General features: G+C 37.4%; 2 protein-coding genes across 3 annotated transcripts; both read left to right on the forward strand.

Annotated features, from left to right (window-relative positions):
• Positions 1 to 359: 359 nt before the first annotated feature.
• LOC103448755 (increased DNA methylation 1-like) lies at positions 360 to 11,384 on the forward strand. 2 transcript variants are annotated; one of them, XR_011573481.1, is made up of 10 exons: positions 388 to 733; positions 4,358 to 7,543; positions 7,907 to 8,027; positions 8,720 to 8,799; positions 9,254 to 9,495; positions 9,689 to 9,775; positions 9,859 to 10,010; positions 10,285 to 10,384; positions 10,683 to 10,884; positions 10,970 to 11,384. XR_011573481.1 is itself a non-coding variant. In XM_029089076.2 (9 exons), the coding sequence occupies exons 2-9, from the start codon at positions 4,751 to 4,753 to the stop codon at positions 11,317 to 11,319; spliced, it is 3,975 nt and encodes a 1,324-aa protein (XP_028944909.2). In that variant the 5' UTR covers positions 360 to 733; positions 4,358 to 4,750; the 3' UTR covers positions 11,320 to 11,384. The 2 variants fall into 2 exon arrangements, 1 of the variants encoding a protein (XP_028944909.2); XM_029089076.2 differs by lacking the exon at positions 9,859 to 10,010 and having other exon boundaries at positions 360 to 733.
• Positions 11,385 to 13,037: 1,653 nt separating this feature from the next.
• On the forward strand, positions 13,038 to 17,533 carry LOC103448754 (probable beta-1,3-galactosyltransferase 14). The gene is made up of 7 exons (XM_008388022.4): positions 13,038 to 13,675; positions 14,083 to 14,235; positions 14,328 to 14,410; positions 14,517 to 14,616; positions 15,059 to 15,172; positions 16,494 to 16,636; positions 17,138 to 17,533. Exons 1-7 carry the CDS (start codon positions 13,290 to 13,292, stop codon positions 17,221 to 17,223), a joined length of 1,065 nt encoding a protein of 354 aa, XP_008386244.1. The 5' UTR covers positions 13,038 to 13,289; the 3' UTR covers positions 17,224 to 17,533.
• The last annotated feature ends 2,766 nt before the right edge of the window (positions 17,534 to 20,299 follow it).

Genomic DNA, 20,299 nt, shown 5'->3' on the forward strand with positions numbered 1-20,299 from the left:
AACATACCTAATTATATAATTTACAAATGATTGCACGTATTATAAATTTACCGTTGCATATAAAAGAGAACTAATCGTAACGGTCTTTCTCATTGCAAATAAAAGTAGCACTGAACCCAAATGAGCAGCCGAAGCTATAATTGCCAACAAAGCATAACAAGATGTACCATCTAAACACTCATCCGAGCAGATCGAGCATGCAAACACAAACACAATCTTTAAATGTCAACAACCAGGGCATCACGAGAGTCTAAAATACCGGCGCCACCGAAAGTACAATTTTTTATTTTTTTTTATCACCAAAAATGCAAAATCTGATGAAAGTAATCCGAAAAATAACATCATCCAATACCTTAAACAGGGTGACAAAATATTATAAACCCCAATTTTGGGGGTTTATGGGTTCAAGAAATGCAAAGAGACAAAGCATAGTGGCTTTAAAGGAGGGAGGGGAGAGGAGGGGAGAGGAGAGGAGGGAGAGGAGAGAGAGGAGAGTACATGCCATCTGGTGTACATGGAGCACTTTCCGGGTTATTTCTGCTGGAGATTTTTGCTCTGTTGTTACCGCTAGACTGTAACTGATAAAAAGCAGACCCCTTTTTCCTCTCTCCTCTCTCTCTCCTTATCTCCTCTCACTCTAACCCACTGCCTCTTTCTCCTCCAATTTCAAAACCTGATTTCCAATTTCGTGCTCTGATCTTCTTTGCATGTCGTTTGGGAAATGCATCGAAAGGTGAGTTTGTTTAAATTTCATTGTTTCTCCCCTAATTGGCTTGTTTTTCAGCTGATTTATCACTAATTGGAAAAACCCCTTTGAGTTTTTCACCAATTGTTCAGACCCTAACACCAATTTTGTGCATCTGTCTTCTCTGCATATTGATCAGGAAATGCATTGCATTGGTGAGTTGCCTTTCTGGATTTTTGTTGATTTGTTTGTTTGTTTGTCTGGTTTGTTCTTGTTGTGTGAATTTGTTCAACGGTGTTTCTGGGGGAGTGAATTGTGGTTTCTTCTACCAGGAAATGTGATTTTATCAGGATTTATCAGATGGGGTTTGATCTGCATAATCATGGGATTTTTTTAGGATTTTGCTTTTGATGTTTCATTCATTTCTGGTATTGGGTTTAAATCTGTTGATGATTTGTGTCTTTATGTTCCCCCACAGATTTTTGTCTTTACGGTACACAGATGGTTCAATTCCCCCACAGATGGTTTTCGTTTTCTGGGGGAATTGAACCATCTGTGTGCCTTTATGGGGTTTCCAGTTCTTGATTGAGGCATTAGACTGTTTTGTGTCATTGTGTGTATTTATTTCCTGACTGACTACGTTCATATTGGACAATTGACCGCTTTGTTATGAAAAAATGTTTTAGAACATGGACTGTTAAGGGTGTTGATGCACAAAATTGGGTCGATCTTGGATCAATGTAAATCCGACCATAAATCACACAAATGCACTAGAGCACAAAATTTATATCATGGGTCACCCCAAGTTGGGGCTACATCCACACTGGTGTCAATTCGGTTTCACTATCTCAATGAAGGTTACAATGTACGTGGAGAAGGCTAGGGTTTGCTCCTCTTAAAGTGAGGGTGAAGGATCTCTTTTATAGAATAAGGGTTTCCTTCACCCCTACATGCATCATGGGCTAGGCCGTGAGGCCCAAATACTAAGGCCCAATATATGGTACAACAAAGGGAACAAATCTTCTTTATTTATTTTCCTCGAACTCAGCTTTAGTTTGGTGTGAAATGCATGGCAACAGCAGGTTAGTAACTTATACCGTCTTATTTTTATCTATAAAAAGCAAAACATTCATTGTATTTATGATTTTGTTCTGGAGTGGAAGGTTAGTAGGCAATTGTGTTGATTTATCAATCATAACACCGTGCACTACCTAAATCTTGAATTTGATGTTTGTTTTAGGAACTGGTTCCTCTTCAACATGCACGTAAAACAGGATGATTGCTTGATAGAAAATAGACAATTATGTTTTCAAGTTTTTACGCAAAGAGAGCTGGTTATATACAAAACTATCTGCCTACATATAAACCAGCTCCCTATACGGCGTATATGCCAAAAGCATCTACCCTGTAACTACCAAATCTCATTGCTCTGAAAATAAATGCATGTCATTCTTTAATATGTATAGCGAGTTGAGTTACAAGTAAGCATTTTAGACGCTTTCAGACTTTATGCAAGTCCAGTAATGTCCTTGTTTGTTGTCAAGTTTATTTTATTTAAGCATGTCATTCTTTAATACAACTCTGCATGTGTAAGTTTATCTTACATTGCCGGTCCCAAGCCCGGATAAAGGAGGAAGGGGAGGGCATCAGGTAGTCGATAGCTAGCATTCCTAGGTTACGTCGAATCCTTATGATGTCATTCTTTAATACACATAATGAAGCTCACACTTTGGTTTGGAAGGTTAAGAAAGTGATGGTCACGTGGAGATGCACGATTCGCCGTGTTTTGGGTGGTTTGGATGGAGGAGATTCTGCAGGAGCTGGTTTTGCTGAGCTTTGTGATAGAATTAGGTTTTTGTCAGCCCTCTGGGCCTCGGTTTCTCCTGGGTTTACGGGAATTTCTTTTCCTGAATTTGGGTAGATTGGAAAGTGGCTTCCTTTTAGTTTGTGTTAGGTTGTTCTTCATCTCTGTGGAGTTGTCTTTTTCTCATTTTGTTTCTGTTTGGGGGTTTTTCTTTGCCTCCTTTATGTTTGATTTTTTCTGCTTCTTTCCTCTTTTAATATATCGTATCTTTATTAATAAAAAAGTGTGTTGACTTGCTGTTTAATTAGTAAAAAATGTCGTACCCAGTGCACAAGGCTCCCGCTTTACGCAGGGTCTGGGAGAAGTGAATGTCGGCTAGCCTTACCCCCATTTATGGAGAGGCTGCTCCCAACTTGCTGTTTAATTAGTAAACTAATAATAATTTTTTTTTTATATACATCACTATTTAAACAACTCAGATTATGTGAGACTAAATATTTGAAAGACTAGTTGTCTTTCACGTGTACGTATGAGAATACGAGTCTCGGATAAGATTCGGACAGAATATGTTGTAAAAGTTCTTCATTTTGTTATTATAGTAATTAATTAGTTTGATGTGATTCCAATGTTGTTCATGTAAAGTTAAGAATAGTAAAACACAGTTAGAAATTATTTGGTTGACAATAATAATTAAAAGCATTTCGCATTTAGGCATAGGCAATTATTCTGGTTAGAAGAAAACACAGTGGAGTTCTATGTTGTCACTTTTTTGGTAAAATGTTTTGTAAGTTATGTAACTTATTTTCTAATTATGGGAACTGTACACACACCCACACCTACCAAATTTGTTTCATAAGGGCCTTAGGTCATGTTTCTTGGCCGTTAGCTCATTTATGGATAGTTGAGATGTCACCTACTGTGCTCCTCGACCATCCATATTGAGTCTAGCAGTTATGATATAGAAACTGTGTGTATGGAGAGAGAGAGAGAGAGAGAGAGAGAGAGAGAGAGAGATATGGATAATTGAGATGTCACCTACTGTGCTCCTCGACCATCCATATTGAGTCTAGCAGTTATGATATAGAAACTGTGTGTATGGAGAGAGAGAGAGAGAGAGAGAGAGAGAGAGAGAGAAGATATCTTGCCTGACAGTTTGACATGTTATCTTGCCATAATGCGAATAAGAATTATATGTTTAGGAGAGTTGGTTTTTCTTGTTGTCTTTTCTTTTGAGATGCTTTTGATGCTCATGTTGCATTTTACCAAGTTCCTGGAGGAGTTCTAACATTTATAGTTATGTTGGTAGTCAAATTGGTGTGAATTAGGCCAAATCTGAATATGAATTTGATTATCCATATATTTTGGAATGAAGTTGAAATCTGAAAAAATGTCCACAAACTCAAACTACATTGATACTTGAATATTTGTAGTATATGTACAGACCTTTTAAAAACAATAGATTATGTGTATGAATTAGCAGAGAATATATAATAATACTTATTTCTAAAAAAATTAATGGGTTTAAAAATTCTAGTTGGATTACTGTGTTAAACTTGGATCTGTTTGTCTGTTAGGGAATCGAATCTTAGAGGGATGGATTTGGCTTGCATTTGAATATTGACGGAACTTGTTGGTGTCTGCAGTGTAAGAGTTATTTTGTGATTTTCCTTATTGGGGGAAGGGAGTTTGACTTTTTTGTCTTTTAGAAGCTTTAGAGTTAATCAAAGAACTGAAGTTTATATTCAGTTCTGTCATACCCGTTTAATGCTAGTAGATATGTTTTGCAGTTTTTATAGTGATTTTGGATGTTAAGTAAATGGGATCTGCATCCTATAAGTTTGTTTATGCTTTTTTCCTTGTTATTGCAGGTTTTTCAACAATAGTTGGATGGTTTGAGCTAAAACATCAGCTTTGACTTGGAGCACTATTTTGTTTTATATGCAGTGATTTGTGAATGAAGGCAATGTAGTATCAACCACCTTTTGTGGTGCTGGATATATGTATTTATATTCAGCAAGGGGAAGAGACTGAACGAGTTTGCTGTCGATTAATGTTAAGCGCCAAAAGCGGAGCATTTCCATGGCTTTGAGGGTGGTTTATAGTGATATTTGTCAGCAGAAGATTCCAGATGTTTCAGTAACTCTTAAACAGAAAAATATACAGCTGGGTAGATATCACCTTTCGTGCTGATGGTTATATGTCATGCAAATAGGGAAACATAAGGAAGACTGGTAAAGTGGAACTGCAGTGAGTTGGCAGAGATGTTTCTCAGCGAAGAAATTGACGATTTGCATGATGATGGGTTTGAAGGATCGAAAACTGAGCACTGTATATTCACAGAGGTTTTCTTTGGTCAAGACATTGGTCGCACTAGTAACAGATGTCTTGTTACTGGAATGATTAACTTTGAATGTGAGTCAAGTAAGAACACTGATGCAGCACTGTCTCCAAACAGTGAAAACTCAGTTGTAACAAGTCACTCATCCCCTAAAAGTACCTGTTTAGAGGAGTTTTATAATGCAACCAAAGAAATTAGAGAAACCTCTGGACCAGGGTTTTCCTTGGACAGGTCTGCTATGTTAGATAGGAATGTTGATGATGCAGCTGTTAAGAGAATGAAGTTTTCAGCTGATGAGCTTCCTAATACTAAACCTGGTTTAGGAAAGGTCACTTCTGGTCCAGCTTCAAACTCTATCTCTGAAACAGTGACATTTCGTTTGGTTGAATCTTCTAGCCAGGGAGTCACATCTAGTTGCTATCTGTTTAAGCAACATGCAGAACTTAACAAACCGGGCGTAATAGGTGACCCAGATGTTTCAAGGTGCAGATTGCCAAATTCAAGTGGGAATGATAGAAAGGAAGTCTGCCTAAGTAAAGCTATTGCTTCACCTGTTGCACATGAGAACTTCTCGGCCAGGCTTCTGGCTGCAAGTCCATTAGCCACGATGGATAAGTCCAGAACTCCTCTACCTGCCGAGGGAAAGCCCAACGGATTTGAATCTCCTGTTTTGGATGTATCCAATGTGGCCTTGAAGACAGAGAATAGTAAGGACCCTCGTCCGCTTCTCCAATATCACATTGGTCGCTTGCTTGGAGCTGCTGGATGGCATATTGAGAGGCAAAAAAGAGCTAGTAGAAATTATATGGAGACTGTTTATATAACACCTAAGGGAAGGTTAATTCGTGAACTCCCCAAAGCTTGGCAGTTATGTGGAGAACTTTTGTTAGCAGATGGGTACAGTATGCTGCAGGAAGACGATACAAAGGAGTGGGCCAATATCAGTCAGTTCTGGTCAGATCTGTCTGGTGCTATGGTAAGTATTGAGAAAGAGATGCATCATCCACAACCTACTACTGTGTTGGCTTACTGCTGGAGGCTTTTAGATCCTTTTGTGGTTGTTGTGTTTATTGCAAAAAAGATTGGTAGTCTAAGAAAGGGAAAGATAGTTAAAGCAACTCAAAGTATAGTTGATTCAAACCATAAGACTGGTTCTGCTTTGGCCTTGAATTGTGCCGATAACATAGAAGATCATTTTCCTAAGGAAGATGTGTCAGCTCCCCACCGTGATTCCACATTGGCGAGGAGGGGTTTGGCAGTTTCTAAGGGAGATTACAATGCCTGTGGGAAATCTGGTAATGAAAGTTCCTCAAAACATTGTGGACAGACTAGTAATGAGGAAGTGAAATCTCTTATGGGACTATCTGTTTATTCAGCTAATGCGGAAAGTCATTGCTTGGTGAATGCTGGTAATAGAGTTGAAAATGGGTTCTCCGGGAAAATGACATGTCCGGATTCCTTACCAGTTTGTGGGTCTGGTGGCACCTGCATTCAGTCAGCTACTCATCGAGATGAAACTTCCAGAAACTGTAACAATGTGCATGGGGGTTCTGAAGCTGTATCCCCTCACCAGGATAGCAATGCAAATTCCCCTAGCTCTAATAAACAGAGTTCTGGACTTGATTTAGAAACACCTAAGGAAATTATGGAAGACACATCAGTGGATTATTCTGAGGAAAAAGATGAATCCAAGGGAGGCAAGGTTGATGATAATCTGGAAAGTGCTCAGAAGGGATCACTAGATAACCAAGGAAACTGCATAGTTGATGTTCTGAAAAGAAAAACGCGTAGGAAGTCTAAAAAGATATCTGAAATTGAACCAAGCACGTTATACCGAAGAAACCTTTTAGATTTTACTTCAAGTGGTGCTGATTCACAGTTTATTGCTGCTAATGATACCCAGTCGAAGTTGAAAGAGGCCCAGGATGAATTTACAGGCAATAAAAGATGCAAAGGAAGTCGCAAGATGCCCTTACCTCCCGACTCTTGCCCACAACAGATTGGGAGGAAAAGTTCAAAGTTGATGAAGATCTCTCGTGAATGCTATGATTTTCAGACTGGAAAAAGGAAATCATTTAACTGCCAAATTGAAGATGATGACTTGTTGGTTTCAGCTATTATCAAAAACAAAGATTTTAGGACAACTCATGCTCGGTATTCGTCTAGAAAGAAAGCCTACAAATCAAGAGCTCATAAGAAAGGCAACACTAAAATCCAAAAGAGTAGTTGCAAGTTGCTTCCAAGAAGCCTGGGCAGTGGGGGGAAGCACTTTAAGGATGGAAAGTGGCATTCTGTAGGAGTGAAAACAGTTTTGTCTTGGTTAATTGATGCTGGTGTCATATCTCTAGATGATGTGATTCAGTATCGAAATCCCAAGGATGGCGGTGTCCTTATAGATGGTCTGGTTACCAGGGACGGCATTTTTTGCAAGTGTTGCAGTAAAGTAGTTTCAGTTTCTGAGTTCAAGAGTCATGGTGGGTTCAAACAGAATCGTCCATGTTTGAATCTTTTCATGGAATCTGGTCAATCCTTCACCTTATGTCAGCTTCAAGCTTGGTCAGCTGAATACAAGACCAGGAAAAAGAGCAGCCAAGTCGTGCGAGATGATGAAAATGATCAAAATGATGATTCGTGTGGAATTTGTGGTGATGGTGGCGAGTTGATATGCTGTGATAATTGCCCATCTACTTTTCATCAGGCTTGTTTGTCTCTGCAGGTTTGTTTTTGCTAGTCTTGTGTATTTGTGTTGGTTCTCTTTCCTGAAATTTCCTCCTTATTTTATCTATCTACAGATTCTACACATTTCCATGCTATGCTTTTATAACTTTTGCATGATTGGTTCTATTATTTTAGCATCTCTATATGTTTTAACGTAAATAATTATGCTTCTGTTCAACGTTGACATTTCATTAAGAAAATGTATATATTTCCATGATTTCATACAATTAGGTTACTAATTTAAAAACTTATTATTGTTCATTCTTAGAAGGATTTTTCTTTTAATTTGCACCTGTTTTGGAGTTTTTGGTTGTTTTCTCTTATTGTAAACTAATGATCGGTTTTTGCTTTTGAACTTCAGGAGCTCCCTGAAGGCAGTTGGTATTGCTCAAATTGCACCTGTTGGGTATGTGGTGATTTCGTCAATGACAAAGGGGCTTCAAGCCCTGATGGATTGAAGTGTTCACAGTGTGAGCACAAATGTAATTTTCTAATTTCTAGATTAGCTTTCTTGTAACTAAACTGTTTTCAGTACATGTAGATAAGTTGAAGTTGTTTGGTGTGGTATGTACGTGTCAATATAACATGGTACCGAATATTCTCTTCGATTGCAAAGATGGTATATTGGTGTTCTTATATTTATTAGGAAACAAAAGGAAAATTAGCCTTCTTATATCTATAGAAGTTAGTTTTCCACAATTTCCTGCAATGGATATTAAAAAGTGATTATGACAGGGAGTGGATGATTTTATAATAATGTGACCTGGATTTTTTTCCATATTTTCTCGTTAGTAGATTTTAATTTATATACTAAATACTCAATTGCCATACTGTTTTACTATTCTAGAGAGCATTAGAAGCTTGTTGGAGTTGATTAAAAACATAAGTATTATATATGAAAGTGGCTAATAAATTTCCATAAAAAGTGATTTGGTTATCCGTTTTCATATGATATAGTCTGTGTAACGAAGTTCAATCCATTTTTTCCCGTTAGACTACAAGGAATTGATTTTTCTTTTCATTTTATTATTTATTATCTCTGTTCTAATTAATCTCCTCCCAGTTATTAACTTGTTAGTGGCCATCTTATGATTAAGTTGAACTTACCCTTTTATTTATGTTCTTTTTTCTCCTTTCCACTGTCTAGCTTACCTTATAATTCTTTTATAAACAGATCATGACGCATGCCTGAAAGAAAAATGGACATACGGAGCCATACCAGATTCTTTTTTCTGTAACAGAAGCTGTCAGGAGGTAATTTTGTATTATCTTATGAATCTTCTAAAAATTTCAATCAAGGAGGATTTGTTGGGTTTACACAAAAATAAATTAATGAGTTTTCCTGGCTCTAAGTTTTGTCTTTGGGTAAAGTAAGGACTTCCTTCAAACACTTGATTTCTTTTTATATAAATGAAATATAGTGGTTTTCCTATCCTGAATCGTTGTCCTACAACTTTTTGCGCATTAGTGATGAGCCTTATTTAGCTATAGGGAACCACTGATGAGTCTTGTAGTTGTTTCTTTGTTCCTTGTGATTTGTCTGATTTGTTTCTTCCAAGTTGTTATAAGTGCAATGAAAGAGCAGTGTGATAAAATTTTGCTTGGTGTTTCAGCCCAGAAGGGAGCGTTTTGAATTTATTAGTCTTCATTTGCTATTCTTACAGGTTTACAGTAATTCAAATACTTATATTTTAACGGTTGTGTGTAGGCTTATTCTGGTCTTCAATCTCGCGTTGGCTGCATTGATCATTTTGCTGATGGCTTTTCGTGGACACTGCTTAGATGCATTCATGATGACCAAAAGGTTCATTCTGCTCAGCGGTTTGCGCTGAAGGCGGAATGCAATACAAAACTAGCTGTTTCTCTTACAATAATGGAGGAATGCTTTTTGTCAATGGTTGATCCTAGAACAGGCATAGACATGATACCCCATGTTTTATACAATAGGGGGTGAGATCATCTCTAATAAAGAACCGTGATTATTTTCCGACTTGATAAGTAGGGCTCTTAAAGTGTAGCTTTGGAACAGTTATATCTGAAATATTACTTCCCCTTGCAATATACTGTAATTTGGTTTAAGTGAAAGTTGCTTCTCAGATATCATTTGAAGTTTTGAATTACGTTTGCTATTTTTGACTTTCAGGTCAGAGTTTGCACGTTTGAATTTTCAAGGCTTTTACACTGCAGTCTTGGAGAAGGATGATGCGTTGGTAACTGTAGCATCCATCAGGTAGTACTAAAACATTGCCCTTCAAGAAGCTCTTAGAAAAATTGATGTTGCACACCATGTGGTATCATTTGGCTGCACTCTAGGGGTTGTATGAGTTTTATGTATGGTGTGCGTCATGTGAGTGGGCACAATCATCAAGCAAAGAGATACTCTTCCAATCCAACCCCACACCCCAACAAGGAAAGAAAACGGGAGAGTTATTTGGATGCGTTTCTAGCAAGAAAACTGTTCGAATGTAAGATATTTGGATGCGTTTCAGAGGTTTTCAACACTTGGTGGTGAAATATCTCTGCATGCATCGCCATCATTTTGATTCATCTATGAATTTGTGCGCACACACACTTTCTTCCACCATTCTTCTCAGCTCTCCTGTCTTTAACTGGGCAGTGGAACACAACCGATTTTAATATGGATTCTCTACTCTTTACAAACCCAAGTTTTTTGAGTTTCGTACTCCTTCCTTGTTATTAGTTTTGAACTTCTGACGTATGTGCTTTTGTTTGTTGCAGGGTGCATGGAACAACAGTTGCAGAGATGCCGCTAATTGCAACTTGCAGTAAATTCCGTCGCCAGGGAATGTGCCGACGCCTCCTGACTGCGATTGAAGAGGTATAGATGTAAAATATGTAGTTTATGGTATTTTCCTTGAAATAATTGGCTTTCATTTGTTGTACTAAAGATACACAATAAATCAGAATTTATACCTATTTATCGAACTTCTAAATCGGAATTAAGTAAACTTGACAATTTATATACTTCGAACAATTTTTGTAATATTCTTAATTTCTTAGAAATAAAAGGTCCGATCTCTGTATAGGCCGGTCCTCCAATTTTAGAATTCACTGGTCCAGCAGATATTAATCTGGTTTACGTTATTAATATGTTTCTTGTCTCCGTGTGGTTGTAGATGCTAATATCTTTCAAGGTTGAAAAGCTTGTCGTAGCTGCCATTCCCGATTTGGTAGAGACATGGACGCAGGGTTTTGGCTTTGTACCGGTAGAAGGCGATGAAAAGCGTAGTTTGGACAAGATCAACTTGATGGTCTTTCCTGGAACAATGCTGCTCATAAAACCCTTGTTCGAAAATCAAAAAGCACATAGGCGTTCTGGTAAGTTATTCTTTACCCTTCTCAGGCATGTACGGCAACCTGATATATCGCCTTCTGCTAACGACGCTGATGTTGAAACAAACAGAAATGGAAACCAACAGAGTTGCTGCTGATGCGGAGTTAGAAGTCGGTGCTGAAGCTGAATTCAACGATGGTGTCCGGCCATTCGAGGGAGCCGGTTGTCAGATCGAAGAAGGCTGGGAATCCGAACTTGACACTGGGGAAGCGGAAGTCGGAGTTAAGGGAAGCAAGAATGCGCAAGCAGAAGTAGGCGAAGCCGAAGGAAGCACTTTGCAGGGCGAATTTTCAAAGCTGTCTGTGGAAGAAGTAGCAGAACTAAAATTAGAAAATAGCGACGGGCCGGAAACCGTGGCTAATGTTGAATCCTTGAAAATGTATGATGAAATACGGCAGCAGCTTCCTTTGGACGAATAATCGCAAAAAATTTAAAAAAAAAAATGCGATGTTGAAATAAAATATAAAATCGTTTAAGTTAAAAAGTGTCTGGTGCTCAAATGAAAGATTGGACCGCTGAGAAAACCAATGTTCTTACTCTATTTTTTTTTATTTTAATTTTTTATAACTTTGATCTCGTTTATTGACGTGGTTCGTTGTTTACGATACAGAACAACTTTGGTTTTAACCAATCTGAGACTATTAATCTAAAGTTTGAAGTTTACATCTTAAATATATCGTTAAATGGGATCAAGTTAAAGAAAATCGATTAAAACGAAAATTTTCCTATCTTAAAAACGTACGAGAGCAGCTTACAAGGAATGGATATAACATCATCTGAACTTTTAGTGTTAATGATATAATACCATGTTGAAGAAATTTGCACATGTCAATGTATCATCGACCATGTAAAGATATAGCGTTCGACATAAATCCCACATGCAGACACATATTCTGATTTCTTTTAAGAAAATCCCTTTTTTGGTAGGAAGAAGAAGAAAAAGAAAAAGAAAAAAAAAACCCTTTTCATACTAGAGAATATCACTGCACTAAATATTACTTGGTGATTATTTGTCATAAATGGAAAACAAATTAAGAGACCCTAAGGGGAGTGTATTCAATTGAGAATTGGAGATATTTCAATGGATTTATAAATCTATGAATTTTTATGAAGTTTAATTGATTTGTAGAGATTCCATGTAAAATTTTGATTCAATTCCCTCAAAATCTCATGGGGAGAGGGGAGATTTGTGGATGCTTAAAATACACTACAAAATCTCTCCAATTCCCTCTAATTTCTCATCTTTTTGAAATTCTTTAAAATCAAATTCTAATTGAATACACCTAGGATGTTATAAACTTCTTTAAAATCTTAATTGAATACACTCAGATTTATAAGGATTTTAATAAACTATCTTAAAATCTCGATTGAATACACATTGAATTTCAAAGAATTACTTAAAATCCTGATTGAATACCCCTAGATTCATTAAAAGAATTAAAATCATTTAAAATCTCAATTGAATACACTCCTCTAAATCTCAGCTTTAATACTAATAAAACCCTTATTTTATTTTAATTTTTTGAATTATAAATTATAATAATAAATTAATTAATCAAATGTAAAATTTGAGCGGTTGAACCAATTTCTCACTTAAGGTACATTTCATTTAATTTAATTTTTTTGATAAAAATGTCACATTTTAATAATAAAAATGAATGTTTTGGTTCAACACATAATATCATTGATAAAGAGGTTAACTGACATAAAAATGTACCTAATTAATTTACCAAGAAGCTGTTTGACAACTATTTGTTTACCTCTTTAAAAAACTGAAGACGATTACTAAACAAAATATGAGTTTTCAGTTAAAAAAAATTTAAGCTTGAAACTAACAACGAAATAGTTAAAAAAAAAAGAAAGTTAAAACTGAAACTAACAACTAAATGATATCAAAACGGCTCCTTTGAAATAAAAAACCTAATTCACCAAAAAAAAACAGGGAGTTTTAACGAAAAGCACATGGTACTGTTCACTTTAATGAAAAACCACATTTTTACACTAAAAAGTCAATCCTGATACTATTCACTTTACCCTTTATTTTGTCCTTATCATTAAAACTCAAAGTTATCAAACCCTTTTCATTAGTTTCCTAAAAAAAAAAGTCCATGAGAAAACGTTTGTAACTAACCAAATCGGAAATGTATTTATTAATTTTTCAAGCTATCAGAAGATTTATAAACCGAAATCACCAAGCTCCGGTGTCCGGACTTCAGACCAGTAACGGTAACGACCAATAACGGAAACCATCTCGGTAACGACCAATAACGGAAACCATCTCTCTCTCTCTCTCTCTCTCCGATTGCGGATTCCTTCTCTTACAGATCACTCCCACGAACCCTAGATTTTCTTCTAGGGTTTCTCCTTTCCTTCCCTGAACTGCAAAACGATGCCTTCATCCCCCAAGTTCTTCCACGCGCGCCAACCTCCCTCCACTCTCAGACCAACAGTCCTGATCGTCGCCTTCTCCCTCGTCTTCGGACTCTCGGGGTTCATCTTCGGAATCGTCTCGATTCTCCACCCGAGCCAGTACAAGTGCCTGGCCGGCAACGCCAGATCGGTGAAGGTGGTTTGGGAGAAAAGTGGAGGCGGCGGCGGTGGCGGCAGCAGCAGCACTCAAAATGGTCTCGTTTCGGGGGTTGGAGATGGAAATGACGAGAATAAGAGGCATAAAGTCATGGGCTTTGTGGGGATACAGACCGGGTTCCGATCCACTGGTCGTAGACAGTCCTTGAGGAAGACTTGGATGCCGTCCGATACACAGGGCCTTCAACGGTATCGATTTTATTTAAATCTGTTTTCATACATACCAACAATTTGATTCATAATTCACATGATTTTAATGGAAAATTGGCTGAAATGATCAGTTTACAAATCCCGATTGCTGAAATGATCACTTTTCAGTATCTAATCGATAGTGTCGTTAATATTTGATCGATATATGTGGACAAGATTTGATCTTGATAGTTCAATAATTGGGATTTGCAAAACACGATCATTTCGGTCAATTTCCCGATTTTAATAGCATATATTGTTTGCTGCGAATTATGGTCCTAGGAGAATGATTATTGTTTTTGAACTTTGATTTAGACGACTTTATATGCTAGAGTGGCTTGAAAAAGTCGAAAGCTTGGTAATTGTGATTGTGTTATTTGGTATTGATTGGAAAAGTGGGGTTGCAGCTTGGAAGAAGCCACTGGTTTGGCTTTCAGGTTTGTGATTGGTAAAACCAAGGAAAAAGCAAAGATGGCAGAACTCTCTAAAGAAGTGGCCAAATATGATGATTTCGTGCTATTGGATATCGAAGAGGAGTACAGCAAGCTCCCCTACAAAACGTTAGTTCGGGAATAATTATAGTCGTCTTTCATGCCTCTAGTTTATTACTGAAGCATTATGAAAATAAAAATGTTGTTTGTTTCTATTGCAGGTTGGCTTTCTTCAAAGCTGCCTATGAACTTTATGATGCTGACTTCTATGTTAAAGCTGATGACGACATATACTTAAGGCCAGGTGTGTAGACTTGTATAGAATATCCATATCATATTTAGTGTGTAATATGTTATTTGATTCTGAGATTTTTTGGAGTAATGTGATCACTTTGCATTGATATTACCAGATCGCCTTTCACTGCTTTTGGCAAAAGAGCGTTCTCACTCTCAGACTTACCTTGGGTGCATGAAAAAGGGCCCAGTCTTCACTGACTCGAATCTTAAGTGGTTAGTGCTGTTTCTTTCATGATTTGGTTGTCTTTTCTCTGGTGATATCATTAAACTTCCTTTTTATATTTTATGCGTTTATTAGTCTGTGCAACTAGAGGTCGCACTTGGTGCGATGGCAAGTGCCTTCGCCTATGAGCGGTAGGTCTCGGGTTCGAGACTTGGGAGCAGCCTCTCCATAAATGGGGGTAAGGCTAGCCGACATTCACCTCTCCCAGACCCTGCGTAAAGCGGGAGCCTTGTGCACTGAGTACGACCTTTTTTATTAGTCTGTGCAACTACTTGATTTAAGACTATTTTGGAATCATTTGGGGGGTGTGATTACTGAAAGTAACATGTCCAGTTATCCTGCATCCAAGTTAAATGGTCCATCGATAACCAGAACTATTCAGTTATCTTTTCTTGCTGCAGTAAAATGATCTGATTGATGAAATTATTGCAGGTATGAGCCACTTTCCTATTTGCTTGGAAGCGAGTACTTTCTCCATGCCTATGGTCCAATATATGCTCTTTCTGCTGATGTTGTTGCAAGTTTGGTTGCTCTTAGAAACAACAGGCAAGTTTTAACGCATCAACCAAACTTTGCTAATTTAGTTGATATGTACCCTTAGAAGTATGCACCGGAAAGTTATTGTTTGTTATATTGTATTTTCGGTCTCTCTTAGCATGTATATATGTTGGGAAGCTGATGGCGTGTTCTTAATCAGAGATCTTGAATGATTGAAAAAGTTTCAACTTCACTTTTCTCTTTGATCTAGTTAGTTGGTGTCAGTAATCTTCTTTTACCCTTGGGAACAATTAAGCCCTAGGCATGACCACTCCATTATCCCTTGAGACAAGTCCAAGGTGGCTGAACATGTCCGGCTTTAATACCAACTCCCCATAAGTTGTTTAAGTTGCCAAGTTTATCCATTGGAAGGAGTTTAACTTGTAACCATGTACATAGTGCTGGGAGGTTGAAGGGGTGGCTGCTTTCAGTTCTACTTCTATTGTTTTATCTTTAAGAGTTGAATGATTCTTCTTTGATCCAATTGGTGGGTGTTGGTAATGTTATTCGGTCACATATGGAGAGGCCAGTTAAGTTGTTCTACGATATTTAGGAGACACTAGTATATGGTACAGGTCTATACACTTGCCATTGTGTCATGCTCTTTTACTTTCCTGAACAATGAGTGCCTCTTAGATTTGACCTCTCTATTATCACTTGAGCGAAGTCCTGGGTGGTTGAACGTATCTCAGTTTCTATTATTAGTTGTTTAATTGTCTAGGAGATTGATAGGTTTGCAGGACGGTAGGACCTTGGCTGTATTTGTTTGTCAGGATGTATATATCTGAAAAAGTGGCGAGTGTTGAGTTTTATTGGCCTTTTGTGCCTTTGGGAGAAAGTTCTGGCCATAAAAGCTAACAAATATTTAGTGAATGCTTAGTTTGACTAAAATAAAGACGGGGTGAAGTTTATATGATCATGGTAACTCTTATTGTTAGCATTCTTCAGAAAGCATTTCTAGGTCAGTGTCCAGGGGTTAATAAACCTAGTCCAACTCCAATTATCACTAAAGAGAGGCTTATAAGGGCAGCTTGAATATCAGGTGGTTTTATGCTTGTGATACCACCTCCAATGCCCCTACGGTTGAAGTATTATAGTTGGGATTTCTTGCATCATTTAGCATGAAGCATCCATGCTGTGTAGGCTTCTGATTATTGTATCCAGATACGTGATTGTCTTAACTCATCTTAAGCTATTTGGTTTGTTGTTTTCCCATTAAATTCAAATATCAAGAAAATAAATGATTCAATTGTCAATAGATCTTTACATCTCTGCTAATTTCCTACCCTGCAACAAAGCTAATTTTGTATCATCTTCTGTGTAATCACAGTTTTCGAATGTTTAGCAATGAGGATGTCACGATTGGTGCATGGATGCTTGCAATGAATGTCAACCAAGAGAACAATAAAGCATTGTGCTCACAGCATTGTACATCATCATCTATTGCTGTGTGGGATATTCCGAAGTGCTCTGGTTGGTGTTTCTTCTCCGTTTATAAATTTTAGAGACTATCTTAGTAATCTCTGGTAATCAAATGCCATATGCTAAAATTGCATTCGAGATTGGTGTTCAGACATAAAATATTTCATCTTATGCAGAGAGTTGTTTTTCATATCCCGTTGTCCCATATCTTTTCTCAGCCTTCAGAACCACATGATTTAACTTGGGAATGAAATGAAAAAGTAAATAACCATAGGAAATGATAATACTGTTTTGAAAGGGAAAATTCTTTAAAAAAATCTAGGAGTTATTTTAAATAAACCACAAATGTTATATCAATTCAAAATGGTTTGGAGTCGCTTTAAGCTTTAATGAACCAGTTGACCATTTTGCCCTTCATTGGAGCGTCAATGAGAGAATGAAAACTGAAAGTCAGTGTTTAGCAATTACTTGAAAAAGGTATAATTGGATTGGACATTTCACATTTATATACACGTAAGTGTACATTGTTTTATAGTGTTACTGTTAATGCAGGGCTGTGCAACCCAGAAACCAAATTGCTAGAACTCCACCAGCAGGACAGCTGCTCAAAAACTCCGACAGTGGAATCTGATGATTAGCATCCTTGCATCGTTTTCTCACGAAGTGGATCAACTGAGGAGTTATTTTTGGGTATGCGCATCCTTCCGTTACCTGACGATATCATTCTTTTGTTTTTTCCCATGTGTAGTAAGAACACAGAAATATACACATTTTTTGAAGAGTCCCAAAGAGGGATATGATGAGAAGAGGGTGTAGAAAAAGGGCATGGCCCGTATGGGGTCACAGTTACAGGATTTAGGATGACCCTGTACGGGGTCATAGTTATCAGGGTTGTAATCATTTGTCAACCATTCTAATTTTATATCATTCTTTAGAATTTTGACTTCAGATCTTTTAAACATCAGTTGGCATTGCACTTGGAACCTAGATCGAGAATGAAGGTGACTGGAAGTAGAAACACTGTTCTTCTTCATCCTTTCTTTACTAGTTTTAACAACGTACACTTTCAGAGATATATCTTGAAAACTTGGGGTGTTTAGTGGGTGCTTTTTCAGCATGTGTCATTCCCTCCCTACTGCTCTCTGCAATGTCTGTCCATAGGGTTACCTCAAATCCGAAAACAGCCCCATTTTTCTTTCCTTTGAAGGCATCTCTGTGGATTCCGATATACCCAAACATGACAAGCTGGAAACTTGGACTGAATTTTTCCATTCCGTAAACATAGTATAAGAAATAAACCTTTTGTGTCCTTTTAAGGCATTGTCTATGGTGCTTGCTTTCATCCACTGGGAACAAGGGAAATTCTTCGCCTTCTATAACCTACGTTTGCCATTTTTTTCCCAATAAAACTCTTTTTCCAGCTGCTGCCACAACATCAGATTCAATCTTTCCACTCTTACCCTTTGAGACCTCATAGGAACCTTCATCCAGATACAAGGATTCTTCCAAGTTTTCACTTTCCCTCCATTTGAAATCTTAGATCATCATGTCATATCCTCAAGCATTAGACCTCATGTCATACCCTCAAGTTTTCACTTGGATAAAACTCGAGTTTTGTAATTTGTAAGCTACACACCTCAAGCTCTCCCCCTTCCGTCGTCATAGTCAAAACTCATTTGCCGTCAAGATCTCTTTTAAAGCCTTGTTCACCATCAAGGACGATGTAAACGCCTTCATTTGCTAAACTTACGGTTCTCTAGCTCCCACCTTGAGCCTTTCTGCCAAGTTCTGTTCTCAGTTTGTCTCCAGTAACTGAATCTTTTTCTATTTACATCATAGAGTAACGAAGCACTTTCTAAGATCCACAGTTTGAGGATATTTTGGGCCTTATATTGACCTATGTTCATATTCTTTACAACAGTCTGTTTGGTATCTTTTTTTGGATCCAACTATTCAAATTTGACTTCATATCTCCCAAGATTTGTTAATCTTATAACCTGAGAAAGATGTTTTTTTTCAACTTATGCTCAATTTAGGGTTTGAATCTCCCTTTAGTGTATGCAAGGAGTAATATTTGCTTGAATTTTTTAGGAAGGGAAATGACCTGACCAGACCAGACCAAACCGAACCAAATCAAACTGATCACCCAATGGATGATTTCGTTCGATTATGTTACTAGTATCGAGTTCTAAACCAAACCAATCTGAACTGCGCGCCTTGAAAGCGAAATCAATTCTCAATTTGAGGAAACTTGTTTGAAGTCATTGATTTTGTTTTGAGTAAGGTTTCTGGTATGTAATTTGCATTGTTGTCTTTGCAAGTACAAGGCACTTGGCTTACTGAAAACAACAATTGGAATTATACATGGTGGCCAAATGAACATACCAGTTTTGGCCTCTCTTCCTATCATCGAACTCCATCTGAATCTGATTTGTTACTCTTTCCCTCCCTCCCTCCCAAATGTGTTAATTTTTTATGGTATAGCTGCCCATGTTCTGCTGTTGATCTGCCACTTCATCATCAGTGCTTCCCATCAGCTATGCACCATATTATGACACACACACACACACACACATATATATATATATATATGTTTGTGTGTTTGTCAAAGGATAATACTTGGCTGCTGAAATAAGGGCAGCAAGTCTTGCTGAAATGAACAAGTGTCCCATCACAAATAGACATGTGGTCATACAATTAAAGAGTTGAAAACGTGAACCAACATCACCCCAACTGACTGGAAAAATAATCGACAACCCACAAAAAAACCCCCACACACAATCTTTCACAGATCCATCCTTCCCAAACAACCACCCTTCTTTTCCGACTTCCTAACATCAACGCTCCTTTTCGACCTCCACACACCTTTCGGAATCCGGATAGAACCTTAGAGATCGAGCTTTGGTTCCTAGATTTGTCCATTGGGTTAGGGGTGTTTCTTCTCTTAGTTTCCAATTTCAATTGTTCAAACACGTGTTCGTTTTCAATTGGATTTTCAGCATGATTTGATATATATATATATATATATAATATGTTGTGTTGGTATTGGTCTCCACTCTCATGGTCCCGCACCAAACATGATCCCACTTGTTTAACTTGTTTTACCATTTTAAAACTAGATATAGTCCAGTTTGTTTGTTCCTTACAATACATAAACCCAAAAATTAAATTTGATGAGTTTATTATTAGGGGTTGTTAAAAGCTAGAGGAATTCATGATTAAACCAATAATTTGTAACCCTAAATAATTGAGCATGAAATCCAAGTTGAATTATTGAATATAAAACTTGAGTAGTGGAGTTGAACAACCAGCTTTTGATATTATTGTTGTTATTGGCATTGCTGGTGATTGTTAAATCATATCATTGATGCTTTGAGTGGTTAGTAAGTCAATTGGGGCAACAACATATGATTGTCTACAATATGTAAAGGGCCGGATCCCTTTCCATCTGAGCCTACTGACCATATAATCCGAGCTCTTGAAATTTGATCCAACAATTAGACCCTATTAAAAGTTATAATAACTTTAGCCGTTAGATCAAATTTCAAGGGCCTAAATTGTGTGGTCAGTAGGCTCAGATGAAAGGGATCCGTTCCTATGTAAAGAATCTAGAAATGATTTATGCAGTCTTTACTTTATGCACTTCTTTTATTTTGCTCCTTAATTCTCTTTTGATTTAGGATTTTTGGACAAAATAGTTTTTGAGATTGACAT

This window comes from Malus domestica, chromosome 11 (assembly GCF_042453785.1).
Source record: "Malus domestica chromosome 11, GDT2T_hap1".
Classification (NCBI taxonomy): Eukaryota; Viridiplantae; Streptophyta; class Magnoliopsida; order Rosales; family Rosaceae; genus Malus; species Malus domestica.

Excerpts from the sequence above, each read along its gene's own strand:
- LOC103448755 (XM_029089076.2), top strand. The coding sequence starts at position 4,751 with ATGTTTCTCAGCGAAGAAATTGACGATTTGCATGATGATGGGTTTGAA. Across the intron at positions 9,776-10,284 it reads GTAACTGTAGCATCCATCAG|GGTGCATGGAACAACAGTTG; the intron begins GTAGTACTAAAA and ends TGTTTGTTGCAG. Across the intron at positions 10,385-10,682 it reads TCCTGACTGCGATTGAAGAG|ATGCTAATATCTTTCAAGGT; the intron begins GTATAGATGTAA and ends GTGTGGTTGTAG.
- LOC103448754 (XM_008388022.4), top strand. The coding sequence starts at position 13,290 with ATGCCTTCATCCCCCAAGTTCTTCCACGCGCGCCAACCTCCCTCCACT. Across the intron at positions 14,617-15,058 it reads ACTGACTCGAATCTTAAGTG|GTATGAGCCACTTTCCTATT; the intron begins GTTAGTGCTGTT and ends AAATTATTGCAG. Across the intron at positions 16,637-17,137 it reads GGATATTCCGAAGTGCTCTG|GGCTGTGCAACCCAGAAACC; the intron begins GTTGGTGTTTCT and ends CTGTTAATGCAG.